General features: G+C 29.1%; 1 protein-coding gene and 1 long non-coding RNA gene across 4 annotated transcripts; both read right to left on the reverse strand.

Annotated features, from left to right (window-relative positions):
- Nucleotides 1-5,230: 5,230 nt before the first annotated feature.
- LOC114190194 (uncharacterized) lies at nucleotides 5,231-7,119 on the reverse strand. Its single transcript, XR_003605775.2, has 3 exons — nucleotides 7,030-7,119; nucleotides 6,865-6,936; nucleotides 5,231-5,439 (listed from the first exon to the last, which is right to left on the reverse strand). It is a non-coding gene; the product is annotated as an uncharacterized LOC114190194 (long non-coding RNA).
- Nucleotides 7,120-10,703: 3,584 nt separating this feature from the next.
- On the reverse strand, nucleotides 10,704-14,372 carry LOC114192783 (putative disease resistance protein RGA3). Of its 3 annotated transcripts, XR_003606146.2 has the most exons (3): nucleotides 11,690-14,372; nucleotides 11,216-11,274; nucleotides 10,704-11,138 (listed from the first exon to the last, which is right to left on the reverse strand). XR_003606146.2 is itself a non-coding variant. In XM_028082596.2 (2 exons), exon 1 carries the CDS (start codon nucleotides 14,288-14,290, stop codon nucleotides 11,726-11,728), a length of 2,565 nt encoding a protein of 854 aa, XP_027938397.1. In that variant the 5' UTR covers nucleotides 14,291-14,372; the 3' UTR covers nucleotides 10,704-11,274; nucleotides 11,690-11,725. The 3 variants fall into 3 exon arrangements, 2 of the variants coding, with proteins under 2 accessions (XP_027938397.1, XP_027938398.1); XM_028082596.2 differs by having other exon boundaries at nucleotides 10,704-11,274; XM_028082597.2 differs by lacking the exon at nucleotides 11,216-11,274 and having other exon boundaries at nucleotides 11,690-14,371.
- Between the last annotated feature and the right edge of the window lie 3,663 nt (nucleotides 14,373-18,035).

The raw sequence follows: 18,035 nt of genomic DNA on the forward strand, positions 1-18,035 counted from the left end.
TAAAAAAAATTTAAAAATCACACCAACGGAATCATGATACTATCAAAATATTCAATATTAAAATAACATACTCTTTTTGATTTTCATGATGTCAAATATTAAGAAAAATATTATAATAGTATAAATCTCAAATTAAAGTATCAAATAACAACTAAATAAAATTCAAATAATTATATAAAAGCTAAAAAATTACACATTACTAAAATTTTATAATAACCAAAATATTTATTAATTTTACAAATGATCAGTGGTTTCATTTGCATTCGATCCACCTACACATAGAAAAAAAATGAAAAATTAGATATGATATAATAATTGAAATTGAAAATTTTAATTACTAGAATATAATGTACCTTCTTCATCAGATTCATTTTCACTCATGAGAACATCTTTTCCTTATAATTTTTTAACACCTACAAACACCAAATGTAGAATATTAGATGAGAATTCACAAAAAATACTAACAAAAAATATTAATAAATTTGAGTAACTTACCTAGATGGTTTGAGTTCCATATCCAACTTCTTGTACACATCAAAGCCTCTATAGTAATATGATGAAGTCGACTACGGTGAGAAGTTAATATCTGACCACCAGTACTAAAAGCAGATTCAGAAGCTACAGTTGTTATTGAAATAGCTAAAACATCCCTTGCAATTGCTTGAAGGGTTGGAAACTTTAACCCATTTGTTTTCCACCATGATAGGATATCAAATTCTTGTGTAACTGGCAAATTATCTTCTTCCAAGTAATAATCCAACTCTGTTTTCATAACTGTAGTTCTAGATTTTTTCTTTTTTGCCATAAACTCTAAAAATTCATTCGCATCATTATCAACATCCTTTCCCAACTCCAATGATGTAGCTCTATAAGAAGAAGTTTCATTCTTTTTTGATTGATATTCCAAAACCAAATCATAGCACATTTGACGAATCCTACTAAGTTTCAGATCAAAATCATTACAATACAATTTATAAAAATAATATTCTAACATGTCCATCTTGTACCTTGGATCTAAAACTGAAGCAATTGTCAATATATCATGAATAACACTCCAGTAACTTTCAAATTTCTTTAACATTTGTATTGCCATATTTTGAATGGTTATCTCAGGAGATTTAACCCAATCATTTATTGCAATCTTGATCTCACAAATCTTTGGGAAAAAGATGTTGGCAGTTGGGTATTTGGAGCCAGAAATGATTTCTGTGATGTCATTAAATAATTTTAGCCTTCGACAAACATCCTTTGCAAATTCCCACTGCATATCAGTTGGCAAAGAAGTGTATTGAGCTTCACGTTGCTTTAACCTAAAAAACACATCCTTATAACATATGGCAATATCAAGCATCTTGTAAGTAGAATTCCATCTAGTTGGGCAATCCAAACTTAACTTTTTAGTGAAAGAAATTCGCAATTGTCTAGCTGTTTCCTCAAATTTTTCCATTCTTTTAGGAGTTGCTGTCCAATATGCTACACTTTCTCGAATTTTTTCCACCCCTTCTTTTAGGACGGCTAACCCTTCTTTCACAATCAAATTAAGGATATGTGTTGAACAACGCATATGAAGCAAAGACCCTTTCTTAATGAGTGTGTCCAACTTCAACTTATCCTTAATTTTTTCAATCATGCTATCATTTGTGCTGCAGTTGTCTAAAGTGATAGTAGACAATTTTGTATCAATATTCCAATCGAACAAACAATCAATTAATACATTGCAAAGTCGATCAGCTGTGTGAGGTGCGGGAACATAAATGAACCTATAAATTAAGCAATATTTTGTAAGACATATAATCTTTCTAGAGGTGCATAAAAAAAATTACTGGAAAATTTATAAATTAAAAAAGGTGTACCTCAAAATTATATTTTGCAATGTCCAATTGTCATCAATATAGTGAGCTGTGATAGACATATACCCTTTCTTTTGATTGCTTGCAGTTCACATATCCGATGTAATTGTTATTCTTCCTTTATTTGTATCTATCAACTTCATAACAACTTGTTTTTCATGTTCATAGATGCCGAGTATCTCTTTCTTTATCGTATTTCGTGAAGGAAGTTGAAATAATGGTTGAATTATTGTCACGAATCTAATAAAACCAATATGGTCCACTATTGACAATGGATATTCATGCAATATAATCATTGTTGCAAGTTCCCTCTTGGCATTTTCTTCATTATAAGCTCCACAAGCCAATTCCTTTTTGCCACTTGAAATCTTAGAAAAAAGTGTTTTTTGTCCCCCTTTTCCTTTTGCTAAAGCCTTCTTTTGAATACATATGTTTGTATGATGGTGCAAGTGCTTTGTTCCATTCTTTGTTTCTCCACCAAGCAGTTTCTTGCAATAGTTACATTTAGCTTTGTATTTTCCATCAACTTTTATCTTTTCAAAGTGTTCCCACACAACACTTTTCAATTTTCCTTTCTCAGGCTCTACTTGTGTTGTTGAATGTATTTCATCATGAACTTCTGAAGGTGTTTGCGTAGATGGATTCAATGGAGATTGACTGTCATTATTGGAACTTTGAAAGGGAGTTGGTTGTTGTGAACACTGTGGTGGACTTGGTACCTGCAAATCTTGATCTCCTGTGCTCATTTTCTCTAGAAACTAACATACGTAACAAAAAAAATCAAACAAAGTAAAAAGGTTAATTTCTTTTTTAACAAAATATAAAAGGAAAACCAATAATCAAGTTTAAAAATATTTCAAATATTTTTTATACTATTAAAAATTTATATTATACCACTTAAACGAAATAGCACAAATAACAAAATTAAATTAATAATAATTCAAATTTAAACATAGATTCTTCATCTTTTGATCTTGAATTAAATTAAGGATTTATGCAATTGAGCACTTAAAATTGAGAATTAAACATTATCATGAAACAAAAAATAAATAATAAATAAAATTATCATAAAGGAGTAAAGATAATTAAATGTGTGACCCAAATTTGAGAATATCCATTTGAACATAACATAACGGAAAAAAAATGTATAATTAAGATTATGATAAAAGGAAAAGTACCTTGAAGATCTGCTTAAACCTTAAAGAACAAGCCAAACAATTAAAAGAGAGTAAAAAAGTGTATAACCAAAGTAACAAAAAGAAGAGCTACAAAATAAGAGTCAAACATTTTCATGAAAATAAATAAATAAATAAAGATAATCAAATGTGTAACCTAAAAATTATTTCATAGAATGAAATTGAGGAACACCTATTTGAACATAACCATGTACAGAGAGTAAAAATTATGTAATAAGAAGAAGAAAAATTACCTTCAAAATTAAATCTTGAAAAACAAACCAGACAATTGAGAGAGTAAACAAAGTGTATAACAAAAAACAAAGAGAATGAGAAATATGTTATATATATATATATATATATATATATATATTATATTATATTATATTATATATTATATTACTATGTATATATATATTATATGTGTGGATATCTTATGTTTATATATATATATATATATATATATATATATATATATATATATAATTATTTATATATATTATATTATATTATATATTATATTATTATTACTATGTATATATATTATATGTGTGGATATCTTATGTTTATATATATATATATATATATATATATATATATATATATATATATATATATATATATATATATATATATATTTTTATAGATATATATTTATTTTAAGTATATATTATATTATATTATATAATAATATAAATATAATAATATATATTATATTATTATGTATATATATTATATGTATATGCGTAGATATTTTATGTTTTTATATATATATATATATATATATATATATATATATATATATTTCTTTTAAATTTTTATAAATTTGTAATGTTATAAATTTGTTTATAAAAGATCTCACTAGTTAAATGATTAATTTGTTTTATACGTATATATTATATATATTATATTATATTATTATGTATATATATTATATGTATATTATATTATATTATATTATATTATATTACATGTATATGTGTAAATATATATATATATATATATATATATATATATATATATAAAAGTATATTTTATTTATATGTATATATACTATATTATATTATATTATATTATATTATATTATATTTTATGTGTAAATATATTATTTATTTATATTTTTTTTTTAGATTATTTAATAAATTATAAATAGTTTAGTAATTTAAGCGGGGACGGGTATTTGGGCGGGTATATATATATCCCCATCCCCATCCCCATCCCCAGTTGAAAATTTCGGGTATTACCCATACCCATACCCATACCCAGTCAAAGCGGGGATTCCCCGTCAAAACGGGGATTCCCCGTCAAAACGGGGACGGGTTCGGGTGATACCCACGGACACGGGTTTATTTGCCATCTCTAGATACAAGAGTCAAGACGCCGTGGCCTCCCAAGATTTTTAAATACTTTATTTCATATAATGAAAAATTATCTTTTGTACCGAAAAACTAATTAAAAATTTTAAAATGTATAATTATAAAATTATAAATTATTGTAATTTTATATTTTATATTTTTAATTAAATTTAAAAATAGTTTCTATTAAATACATCAAATTTTTAAAAGAGATTTAATCATTATGATATCTTGTAATATAATATTATGTGATAAATTATGATATCACATTAAAAAAAAAATCGAATGATTCAATTGAAATTTTTTAAAATTTTTAGAAGTTACTACAATATAAAAATCTAATAAGAAGTTGCACATAAAATTTAATAAAAATTAATTAAAAGATTCTAAATTTATCGTAACACGTCGAAAAATTTTAAAATTTTGAAAATTCATTAAAATATAAAAATTTAACCAGATCTCAAATATAGAAAATTTAATAATTTTTTTTCAAATTTATTATAAATTTAAAACTTAACTAAACCTTAAAACTAAAAAATATATAATTTTAAAATTCAAATTATAAAATTTAAGATATTGAAAATTTAATAGTATCTTTTTAAAATAAATTGTAAAATATAGAATTAAGTCAAAACTATAAATATCCCATGAAACAATTTTTTTTATATTAGTCAAAATATATGATATTTAAAATGTCGAAATATAATGAGTTATATATATATATATATATATATATATATATATATATATATATATATATATATATACGGTAACATCCAATTTAATTAATAATCATAATTAAAAGAAACGCCACACACACATAGTACAATAGCGCAGTCCTGGGGTCCTTAACACAACCCCTATAAAACTAGACACACTACGATGTCAACAAAAAAAAAAACAGATGAAAAGTCTAACAAATGAATGTAGAGTATTAAAGCATAAAGCAATACATGGGCCATAGCCCTAAAGAAAACCCATTAAGAAATTAAAGTCCAGCCCATGGAGACTATGCAGCGGAACCATCACCTCCCTATTGCCCACGGGTGTTCCTCACATCTGTTCACATCAACAAGTTGATGATCATCGCAAAAGAGAGTACCACACAGCAGAACACACAATAATAAAAGTAGGGTAAGCTAGAGCACAAAAGATTTCATCCATGCAATCAGATATATTTTCACAATCTCATGCACTCATATCAACCAAGCATGTTATGACTTCCCAGACAATACACTAAGACATGACTCGACTCATCCGGATACGTATAACCTGGTTGGATTCAACGGATGCTTGCACTTGTGGTGGATACCTCTACTCACCCCTAAGCTATGTGTTATAAGTGTTACAATGAATCAATTTCCCTCATCACAAGGTTAGCCCTTAATGAATTTCAGGCTTCCTGCTACTCTCACCACAGGAGTCAGTCCGCTCTAGGTGAGACTAACTGGCTCCTTAGAGTGTCAGGATGCAACCTTACCTTGAATCCTTACCAAGTTATACAGATGGGGCACCACCATGGACACCCACTAATAGGGGCCATGGAATTATGTCCCGACCACTGAAGCACGACCCTGGAGTCCTACCTAGAGACTTCAAGGATTTACGTACTGACCCCATACTAATCATAAACAAACAACCAAGTAATAGTTACAGATATCATGTATAGGAACCTCATACCAACATTCGTAACCAACCCTTATTTATCACAGGTTAAATCAATACCAACTCGTCATTACCAACCATGAGTAAAATGCTTCCTCTCATACCAATACCATGCCACTGGATTACCAATCATCAAGGTCCATTGTTGCTCATGCCAAATTCGTGACCATACACACACACACACACACACACACACACACATATATATATATATATATATATATATATATATATATGTATCCAACTTCTCATATACAATTCATATAGAAATCATGCCAAGCTCACAATTCCCCACATATAATCCTCTCCCAATCATGCATATTCATTCCCATTAATCCATCATACAATAACTCATATAAGCACAAGTTAAACATCAAAGCACAGAGGGAAAACAACTCGGGACGCATCCTCGCCCAGCTCTTCGCTCAGGCTGGAGGGTCTCGCTCAGGCGAGCTCCCCTCCGCCTAGGCGAGAGCTCGACAAAGAGGACAGTAGCCCCTGTGCAATCTTGCTTAGGCGAGACCCTCTCCGCCTAAGCGAGACATTCGCTCGCTCAAAACGAGGGTTTGGTCGCCTGGGCGACAACTCGCGTAGAAAACCCTGGGCGAGCCTCTACTCATCTCGCCTAGGCGAGGCCAGCTCGCTTGGGCGAAATTATCAGTGTTCGCCACTGCTCGCGCCTGCATAACACATACACACATACCAAACAACAACTCCAGACAATACAGGCATTCATGGCAGCACACAAACTCAAAAGAATGAAACTACAATGGTACAAGTCAAAATCACATCAGACAAGGAGGTTCTAGCTTCCCTTACCTGGAACGAGCTAGTTTTAATACCTCAACAGCGAACAACGGAGTACCACATCTCTAGGAGGAGATCACAAAGCTGGAAAAAGTGAACAAAGGTCGTTTACTACTGAAGTTCTAACACTACACACGAAAATAGGACCAGAGATTTAGAAGTATGGGTTGGGAATACTTATGTGAGTCAAGAACGGAGTCAAGCGGAACGTGAATTGAAGTATGCTTCGGAACCCTAGCAGAGGCGGCAACAGCTCTAAGAGAAGGGGATCTGTTTTTACGGAAGTGAACAAAACGTTTAGGGTTAGGGTACATTAGGTCTGATTTCGTTTTGGGCCAACCCTCGGGCCCATTAGATTGGGACAGTCCTTGAAAATTAAGACAACGAAAAACTGGGCCTTACATACCCACAATGTATATCATTTTAAAATTAAAATAAATTTGGCATCTATATAAAGTTTCTAATTTTAAATATATCGTTGCTTCGTTTGATGTTTTCTTTTTTAAATTAAAACGCATTTCTTTAAGTTGTCCTAAAATTTAAATACAGTTACAAGTTTTGGTTAAATAATGATGGGAGACACTCACACATTTATAGCCAACTATAATCATTCAAATTATAAACGTTCTTATCTTTTATCTTATTTTCTTTGTTTATCCTTATTACTAATATGTCCTAAAATTATTTCTAAATTTACAAAGATAAAAATAAAAAATATTCACATAAATATATTTAGAATTTAACAATATATATATATATATATATATATATATATATATATATATATATATATTACAATACTTTTCAATTATGTAATTTTTTTATCTAAATAATCTTTTGTAAATGTAATTAATTTTGTATAACTTAGATATATAGAAACTTTTAATTGAAATATTAACAATAAAAAAAGTTTTGTTATAATAGTTTATAAGTATGAATTTATGTTGAAGCGCAAGAAAGTTTTCTTTGCCGATAAAAAAAAAAATTGTTTTCTTTTGTCATAAATCTTGGGGAAAGGAACAGTGTCATGTGGTTCAAAACATTTTTCTTCGTATTGCTTGAATTTGATCAATGTCTTGCAGTGTTGCGTAAATATGTTGGATACATTGTTACGGATGACTTTCTGACAATAATGGCTACACTTGTCAGCATTAATTCAACAAAATCTTTCCTACAAAAATGAGGAGTTCTTTTCTTTTGATGTCAAATGTCGATATTAATTTAATAGTTGAAAAAGTGAAAACTTTGATTAATCCAATTTGAAACGATAAAATTGTTGAGTCTACTTCTACTGATTTTTTTTATATTATTTTTTTCTGAAACATTAAAAATATACTGTATTAATATTTTAAATATTTTTTTAATATATTTTTAAATATTAAAATTAGTGAAAATTAATGTATTATGGAGATACAATAAAAAAATAACACCAAAAAATTTAATAGAGAATCCAAATTTCTAACTCACTCTTTTACAAATTGAATGATAAATTTAATACGAGTAATTCTATATTCACTTTTATATTTGTGTTATGGAGAACTTTTATATATATATATATATATATATATATATATATATATATATATATATATATATATATATATATATATATATATATATATATATATATATAAAAAATTAGTACTTAACTTATTATAACCTACTTAAAACTTTAAATTAACTTTTGCAAAAATTAATTTATTTCTAATTAAGTTAATACTTAAAAATTACAATTTTTAGCAATGAAATGCTTTTCAAAATAAGTTTTAATTAAGTTGGATTAATTGGGTTTAACATAAAAAAATGCATAAAAACTTAACTCAACCTGAGATCCTTTCAGTGGATTAAGAAATAAGTGTGTTCAACTTATATCCAACCCAACCTATAAACAACCCTAATAAAAGAAGCAACTATATTTTTACATAATTTAACACAATAATCAAACTAAAAATTACCTTTTTATAATTAATATAAGTATTATATATATATAAAGTTCCAAATTATTAATTCGAAATATAAATTTAAATGAATAAAAGCGAATGTTTCCAAATTTTTTTTTCTTCCAAATGTTAAAATTTTTGGCAACGAGGATCTCAAGAAACATCTAATTGAGACGTATACTCTTCATCCTTATTTGATCTACACTTGATGTTTATACACTATATATTACAAAATATTAACTTTACCAACACTTTATTTTTGTATTAAAAAACATTATTTTGAAAGTTCAGAAGTGAAAAAATTGTACAAATTTATAAGAAGTACATATTCTGTATGTAAATAAGATATTCAGTAGCTTCTTGCTAGATTAGTCTGGTATGAGGTGGAGAGATCAAGAAAGTGGTATAACCTGTGAAATAAACAATCCTTTCTTTTAAAATTAAAAAATAACTTGTCAAAAACCATAATCTAATAAAAAGTCAAAAGGTTAAAATTAGAAAGGTAACATTAAACAGAAGCTTAGAACATTCTCCGTTCTTTCCTTTGCCTCATCCGAGACCTTTGGTTTTGGATATAAATCAATCATCAGGTTCTATTTCACATCTATCTTAAATATGCTATGCTTCTCTCAAGTTCCAAACCTTACACACGCAACGTCTATTCCTGTCAAAAATTTCACCTGCTGGCTACCAAAGTATTTATGCATCATGCATCAACAATTTATTTCGATTTTGGATTCTAGATTTTTTTAGTGCTGTTTATTTGTTGTGTTTTCATAATACATTAATTTCTACTAATTTTGATATTTTAAAATATATTAAAAAAATATTTAAAATACTAACACAAGTGTATTTTTAATATTTAGTAAAAAACAGCAAAAAAAATCAATAAAAAATCTTTACTCGTGAATTAGTTTATATTGTATCATATTTAACCTAATGATAAATGAAATCCAACTCAATCTAACTAGATTAAACTATTGACCCAGTATTGAGTTATGGATAAGACAACCTAATTTTCATATAATTTATACCAAAGGTGATTCAAAATATTTTTTACTTTTATTTTTCTATACAAATCGAATGTTAAAAAGTTGCATTTTTAAATTGTTTTTCAAAACAACTAATTTAAAACGTAAACATTTTGTTTTAAAGATTTTGGTTAATTTTTTTAATATTTTCTAAATTTGAAAAATGTAGTTATTCTTCTATATATTTTTCTAACATTTTAGTTATTTATAAATGGAATAAAATTTTCACATAAATTTAAAACGTGTTCAATCTATTAACAAACACGTTTACACTAACACAAAAATTGCTGACCATGTCACTGGATCTACGTTTGACATATAGACAACAAATATAAAAAAATAAAATATTTTTATAAATAAATGATAAATATTTGAGTTTAACCTATAAGAAACAAACATAAAAAGAAATTTTATGTATGACATGTACAAACATGAATTTATATATATATATATATATATATATATATATATATATATATATATATATATATATATATATATATATATATATATAAAGCTTTTAGCTGATTCTAAATCGTCGTTAATCCAACCGTCTATAAAGAGGAGATAATTTAGAAATAAAACAAGTTGAAAAATCCACATAAAGTTAGAAAGAATTTTTCTAAATGTTTCTTTGTTTCTTATTTTTGATTTCTAAGATAAATTTGTATTTTTCATAGAATACAGGAGCTGTACTGAATATTTAAATATTGTATTTTTCTGCTGAAAAACTATATTTTCATACATTGAACTCAACTTATTATATTTGATTTATTATTATTATTATTATTATTTTTACTTTAGATTGAGCTGATTCTTGTTGCAATGTAATCTTGACTCACAGAGTTTCAGTTAGAATACTAAAATTTGAATTTTGGAATTGGCAGCTAATTGGAATAAATAATGAAAGTTGCGGAAGAAAAGTAGTTTGTAGTTGATTTTACAATTGGGAGCAATTTTGTAAATTCCCTCATTTAAATGGGCCCAGTCCAATGCACTTTGGCCCATAACCAATCCTACATTTCAGAAATTTCTTTATCTATCCCATGAAATAAACTACCGGAAAGTAAAAATTTCCGGAATTGCTTTTGCATTCCAGAAAACAAATTCCGGAAGTGTTAGAGTGAAGGACGAAAATTGTACGGGTGTTGGAACCAATTCCCTTCGGAACATTATAAATAAGTGATAAATGAAGAGACAAAAATAACAATTGACTTGGCCCGTTATTACCACTTTTAAGAATCTTCCCAAACTGAAACTGAAACTCTTAAATCCTCAGGAGGCAGAAGAACACCTTTGTCCATTAATATAGCATCTGGATATGGAGGAATGTTAAATAAACAAAAGTGAAACACAACTAGAATCTGAAAAGAATCCCAGAAGTGAACTTACTGAGAGATAATGTGTGTAGTAACTGACTCCTAACCGCAGCATGAACAGAAGAAATGGATCTAAAATGATATTTTTAGTATCTTCATATTTAAACCAATGTTCTTTTCTCAACATCAATAACAACAGTACCAATAACAAAGAATGAATATAATGACACGAGTTTTGAGTTGGTGAAAAAATCTGTTAACAGTTAACAATACCCTATGATATCTCAGACAAACATACATATAAAATCACTAACATCATCTGTGTTAGACTGAACATGAATCATGCAGTGATATCTAATCTCAATTTTAATCATTGAAGTTTTCTTTGCTTATCATTTACTGCAGCATCTTTCTTCTTTTCAATATTTTACAGAATCTCTTTTCCATGAATTGTGTTCCCTTGGTTTTTATTGCAACAGATTCGCTTCTAATACTCGTGCAGATGGCAAAATAGAAAAAGAAAGATGTCAAAACCGAAAGTTAATACCTGAAGCTTTTTGACTGTGTAATCCAAGAGTTCCTTCTACTCTTCTGGTTCACCAATTATAACTTGCTTGATGTGGGATATTTTGTGCCAATCCAGTCCAACTCCTGGCTGGCATCTTCTGCATAATTCAGGACAATCATTGATTTCCAAATGTTCAAGGTTTCGGAGGAGATGCGTGGTCTCAGGGAGTGAGATCAACCTTGGACAATGTTCAATTATAAGTAGTTTGAGACAGGTCAAAGTTGACAGCCACTCAGGAAGCTCCTCAAGATTGTTGCAGTCAACAACTAACAAGGAATGCAGTGTGTTCACAGATCCTTGCAACCACTCAGGCAAAGTGACCAACTGTGGCAAACTTTGTAGAACAAGTAATTTCAGCCTTGAATCAGGAATGGAATTAAGGTTGCTAAGGCCCATTGACAATTCCATCTTACTGCATTTGAAGATAACCAGACTCTCTAAATTTGTAATGACATGAAAGGACAGAGACCTTAAACCCCCACAACCAGAAAGATGCAAAAACTTAAGACTTCTGGGTTGTATAGCTTGGAACAATGACTCCAGATTATCACAAGAATAGAGTTCTAATGTTTCTATAGAAGCCAATTTTGAAATTTCTTTGTCTGGAAAGTCTGGTTGCATAGTGGTTACAAGCAGACGACGAAGGCTGATCAACTTTCTTATTCCTTTGGGCAGTTTTTGCAGCTGTATGCAACCTCTTAGGTCCAACGTTTGCAAATTCTGGAGTTTGCATACGGAATCTGGGAGTCCCTTAAGTTTTTTATTACCTGAAAGACTGAGATATCTCAAATGTTTCAACTTTCCAATGTAGCTAGGCAAACTCTCGTATTCAGAATAACTCAAGTCCAGAACTCTGAGGTATTTGCACCTGAACACCAACGTATTCAAGAAAGCACCATTCGTAGCTTCCATGGGAAAAATTATAGTTCTTAGACCCATGGGAACGAGATCTTGGCCAAGCATATCATTTTCAATGAATGACAAGTGCTGGGCATGCTCAGATATAGTTGTACTGTGAGGATACAGTATTTGAAACTCACCTTTGGCTACATACACTGCAAGCTCACGGACTAAATCATGTAATTTAAATCTGCATGTGCTCCCCATGTCAAGAAAATCTGTGAGAAACGATCTTGACCATAGCTCACGCAAATATTCATTAGCAACATCATGTGTTGTTTCATTTTCCTTTGGTGGGGGAAGAAACCCAAGTGCCTCCCACAGCAGAGCAACGTAAGAACTTGAAACATCAAAGTCCTTCGAGGCAAGAGAGAAGCAAGCAAAACATCGTTTCAAATGCGAAGGTAGTTGATCATAACTTAACTCAAGAGCAGGCAAAATGTCATTTTCATTTTGTTTTAAGTTCCAAATCTCATTGTCTCTTATACTCTCCCACTCTTTTCTATCAACCCTTGAGAATAGTGAACTTCCTAAGGTTCTCACTGCTAATGGTATTCCTCCACATTTTCTCACAATTTGTCTCCCAATCTCCATCAACTCTGGATGCTTTTTCCCTTCTCCATCATCAAAAGCAGATTTGACAAACAGAGACAAGGAATCCTCTTCAGAAAGGCCTTTGAGAGTGTAAGAGTTAGAGGATTTAGTGCGCATCATGGCATCTATTGAGTGACTACGAGTAGTCACCAAGATTTTGCTTCCTCTGTTACCTACCATGTCTATGATTTCCTTCAACGCATCCCATTTAACACGATTCTCGTTCCACACATCGTCTAAGACGAGCAAAAACTTCTCACGTTGAAGGGTATTTCTCAAACGAATTTGAAGTTGATCCGTCTCTAAATTTTTGAACTTCTCATTGGTGGCACTGGGAGCAGAGTTGAGGATTTTGATAAGCACATTCCTAAGTTCAAAATCATTAGAGACACACACCCACATCTTCAAAGTGAAAAATTCCTCAACTTTGGTGTCATTGAACACTACCTTTGCGAGAGTGGTCTTTCCCAAGCCTCCAAATCCCACAATGGAAATCACTGAGAGACTTCTGTCACGATGATCATCTTGCAGCAAAAGCTCTATTATCTTCTGCTTATCATGCTCTCTCCCTACAACATTTGAGACATTTACATGTGAATGAGTCATTTCCCTCGCATGCAAAACCTTTGTATCTTTGTCACTGCTTTGAAGACCAAACATGTGCCCATCAGCTGCAACCTTCTCTAACTGCTTCTTGATGTCGTTTATCTCACGCCCCATTCTGTAACGGTAAACCAAAGGATTACTGGTTGAAAACAAACGACATACCTTCCTGGAGAAGCTGCCGTGAGTTCTGACAACGTGCTTCCGCAACACTTCGCATTCGAAGTTGTCGACTATGTCTTCGGCGTGGGCGAACACCAGCCTAATCTGTCTCAGCCACTCACTCAGGGCATTGTTTTTCTCCTTCTTCTGCTCAGCGTCTAACAGAAAAGCTTTGATCAGTGCCATGGTCTTTTTCATCTGCTGTAGCTCTTGGTACACACCCAAGGCCAAAGAAGCTTGTTCGACAGCTCGAGAAGCGAGCTTGCTTATGAGTGATTCTGCAACCGCGAAAATGAGTGATTCGGCCATGACTTTAGGCATAGAAGTATGCAGTTAGAATCTGCTGGAATGGCTTTCTTTCTGAATCTTATCTTGTCATTATGAAATATATGTGTGAAAAGTCTGGTCAAAATTGGAGTGCTCTGCACGTAGAAATTCTATTTTGAAGACGAAAATTGATGGGGTGATGTTACATAGACCTATTTCGTTTACCTTGGCAATGAAAATCATTTTTTATTCGATGGTTTTGACGTTGAACCAGTTGATTTAAGAAAAGTCAACAAGGTACTTTATTACATGCATCTTTGTAAGGTTGAGATAAGGATCATAGAAAGACGAAATTACGCTGAAGACACTACATAGTTTCAACCCAAATGAAAATTTGTAGTTTTGTTGTTACTATGTATCTTTGGGTTCATGAAATTTCTAAAAGACAAGATGTCCACTATACTATATTGTCGATGATTTCAAGAGAAATATGAAGTCTTTCTAATCCAGAACCAATTCGTCAGTAAAAAAAACAATACTACTTATAAATTAGGGTCAAATAGCACCTCATTATAATTTTTTTTATGTTGTACTAATGTATTTAATTGGATCAAATACCCCAATAATGATTTTTGTAGTCTAGTAGATTGGTTGTTGGGGTGTCTATTAGAATCAATAATATATAAATAATACAATATTATTTTTTATGTACAATTTTGTTTTAAAACCCTTTTCGTCCAATGACAACCAGGTCAACTAGTGAAAACAAACTCAAATAAGCTATACAGATACGAGATATATAATTACTCAAATTAACTTTCTCATTTTTTCATACATTTTCAATATAGAATTTCATGAATACCCACTTAATCTGCCACTGTAAACTCTATCAAATAAATTCCAATTCCAAAACCCTTAAAAATCAACTACAAGATTAACAAGGAAAGATAAAGAAGAATCACACAGACAAAATTAACATCAAAATTTTAACGAACTTGCCCCGACCCGTCCCTGTACGTAAGGGCTGTGTATGCTGAGCAAGTCTATGCGAGTCAACATGTGCAGGCCAACCTGTCTACTTTATTTAACAACTAAAAAATATCAATTGTGTTATTATTCAACACAGCATGTTTTTTACAAAAATTGTCAACTTTTTATTTTCTAACTTTTTCCACAAAAATTATAATTTTTCTCATAACCCACAATTACTCAAATCTCTTATGCAATAATCTACTTATTAAACTACGTGCAACACTTCAATGAAAACTCACTTGATCGATATTATCTTTCCTTTAATAAAAGTCTGGCATACAAAGAAAATAACTCCTCACAAAAATTTCAAAATCATTCTTTCTTCTTTTTCGTGTCTCAAAACAAACCTCGAATATATTGTCGAAAAATATGTTTGAACCGCTATAGTCACTAGAGACCTACATTTATTAATTAACGACGACAACCTTTTCTCTTTGTAAATCCTCGCCACTTTACACCTGAAACTCGTTGCCAACAACTTTCATGTAATTACTGTTGGCAGTTTACCGATATACATGATCGAATCCATCACAAACACTTGACCAAGACAGTGTTTGAGATTTTTGACCAAGACAGTGTTTGAGATTTTTAAGATTTTTGAAAATATGAGATATATGAGAAATATATATGATATATTATATGTGATATGTTATACAATGAACATATTTTTGTATTTTATTAATATATCCTATATATAGAGCAAAATATAACAAATATCAAATATAAAATATTTAAAATATCTCACTTCTAATCTAAAATAATAACTTATTTCTAAAATTAAAACATATCTCTAAATTTAAAATATTTTTTAAAAACTAATTTAAATAAAAAAAAAATATTAAGTAATATTCTGAATAGATAGAGGTCATTACACATGTATCAATGAATTTACTGCACAAAGAAAAAACCAACTACACTAACCTCATGCAACGTGGACTATGCTCATGTCTCTTTCTTCCCATGTTAGAACCTAATATCTGAAGTTATTATTGATAATCATGCAATAGAAAAATAAATTTTTAAAGTGGCTTTTCAAGATTTTCATCCACAAACTTTATACAATGTTTCGATGCCAAACCAAAATTACAAACATTTTGGTACAACTTTTATTGAAAAAAATTTCAAAACTTAAAAATTTAAAATTATGACACACAAGTATCCAAACCTTTTATATAGTATTATATATATATATATATATATATATATATATAACTGGATTTGTTAATATTATTTTACAAGTTATATATGCATTTGAAAAATAATATATTTTATACAATTAAAGATGTTAATTGGTTTATCATTTTCCAAACCTATTAAATCAAATCCATCATTATTCAACACATTATCATGTTTTAAAGAATTTTCAATGTGTAAGCATTTTTCTTTAAAAAATGTACAATGTAGTGACTTTAATTTTTTAACGCTAAATAAAAAACATGAAGATCCTCATATGTTTTAAATTGTTCAAATCTACTTTGAAGTGTGATAATTGTTTTATCTACAATATACAAAAGGTAACCAATTCTAAATGATTCTTGAAAAGATTTTACAATTTCATTTTTATTGTTTTCATCAAATTATTTCTTTTTGTGTCTAATACGTTTTTTTACAAAATTCAAGTTCTTCTCAACTCAATAGTAAGCCTTTTTTTTTCTTTCTAAACTTGAATTATTTTTCTACAGAAAACCCAACTTTGAATTGTGCTACAATTGATCTATTATCTATTAAAAGATTAACCCCTAGTATAATTAATAGTTTTGTAAAAACATTCAAGTTCATCGTCAAGATATATGCAAAAAAACTCTCGAAACTCGTAAATCAAGAAGTACCGAAAAACAAAATTGGACAAAAAAAACGCATTTTTAGTTTTAATACAAATCCAAAACAGAATAAAAACAACAACAACACATATAAAAAGAAAAAATATACTAACAAAAAATTAGGATGAAAAAGTTGATACACATGAACAATATGAGATTTAAGGAATGTAATATGTCAATCCAATACCCTAAAAGAATGACTCTCAAAATAGAAGAAAGTAAGTAGAGGCAAAAGGAGTCACATATAACTAAGAAGATAAAAAAAATAGAATTCACATTGATTATAAGAGAATAAATATAACTAATCATTCTCTTTCTTTCTTAGATAAAATTATAATTTACTAAATAAAGATTTTAACTCATTAATTATCATTTTTAATACTAATAAAAATTCACAAACATTAATAATAATTTAATTAAAATTTATTTTCAAACATAAACTTATAATTAATTCAATAAAGCTATATTAATAATAAAATATTTTGTTGAGGTATTTTTTTTTCTTAAACATAATTTTATAATTAATTTAATAGAAAAATATTAGTAGTAATTTTTTTAGACTTTCTTTGTTGAATGATTTAAAATGAGTGTTTTACTTACTTTATTCTTAAGTTAATTTTGGTAAATTTTCGTCTAATTTTGAAAATAAACATAGGAACATTGATTTTAATATTTTAAAATATGTTAAAAAAGTTTAAATATCAACATTAGTATATTTTCAATGTTCAACACCGTAAATTACCATTAAAGAATTTGTACTCGTAAAAACATTAAAAAAAACATTCAAATGTAATAATTGGAAAAATGCTTGAGACAAAGTTGAAATATTATGTATTTACTTATTGTAGCTGTCAGATTTCAAGGTTGTTCATAATAACTTTTTTTAAAATAAAAATTGATGATGAAGATGATGTCATGTTTTGGTTAGAAATTGTCCAATTGACAAT

Source organism: Vigna unguiculata, chromosome 7 (genome assembly GCF_037176805.1).
Source record: "Vigna unguiculata cultivar grain cowpea cultivar isolate G323 ecotype 2 chromosome 7, ASM3717680v1, whole genome shotgun sequence".
In the NCBI taxonomy this organism is placed as follows: domain Eukaryota; kingdom Viridiplantae; phylum Streptophyta; class Magnoliopsida; order Fabales; family Fabaceae; genus Vigna; species Vigna unguiculata.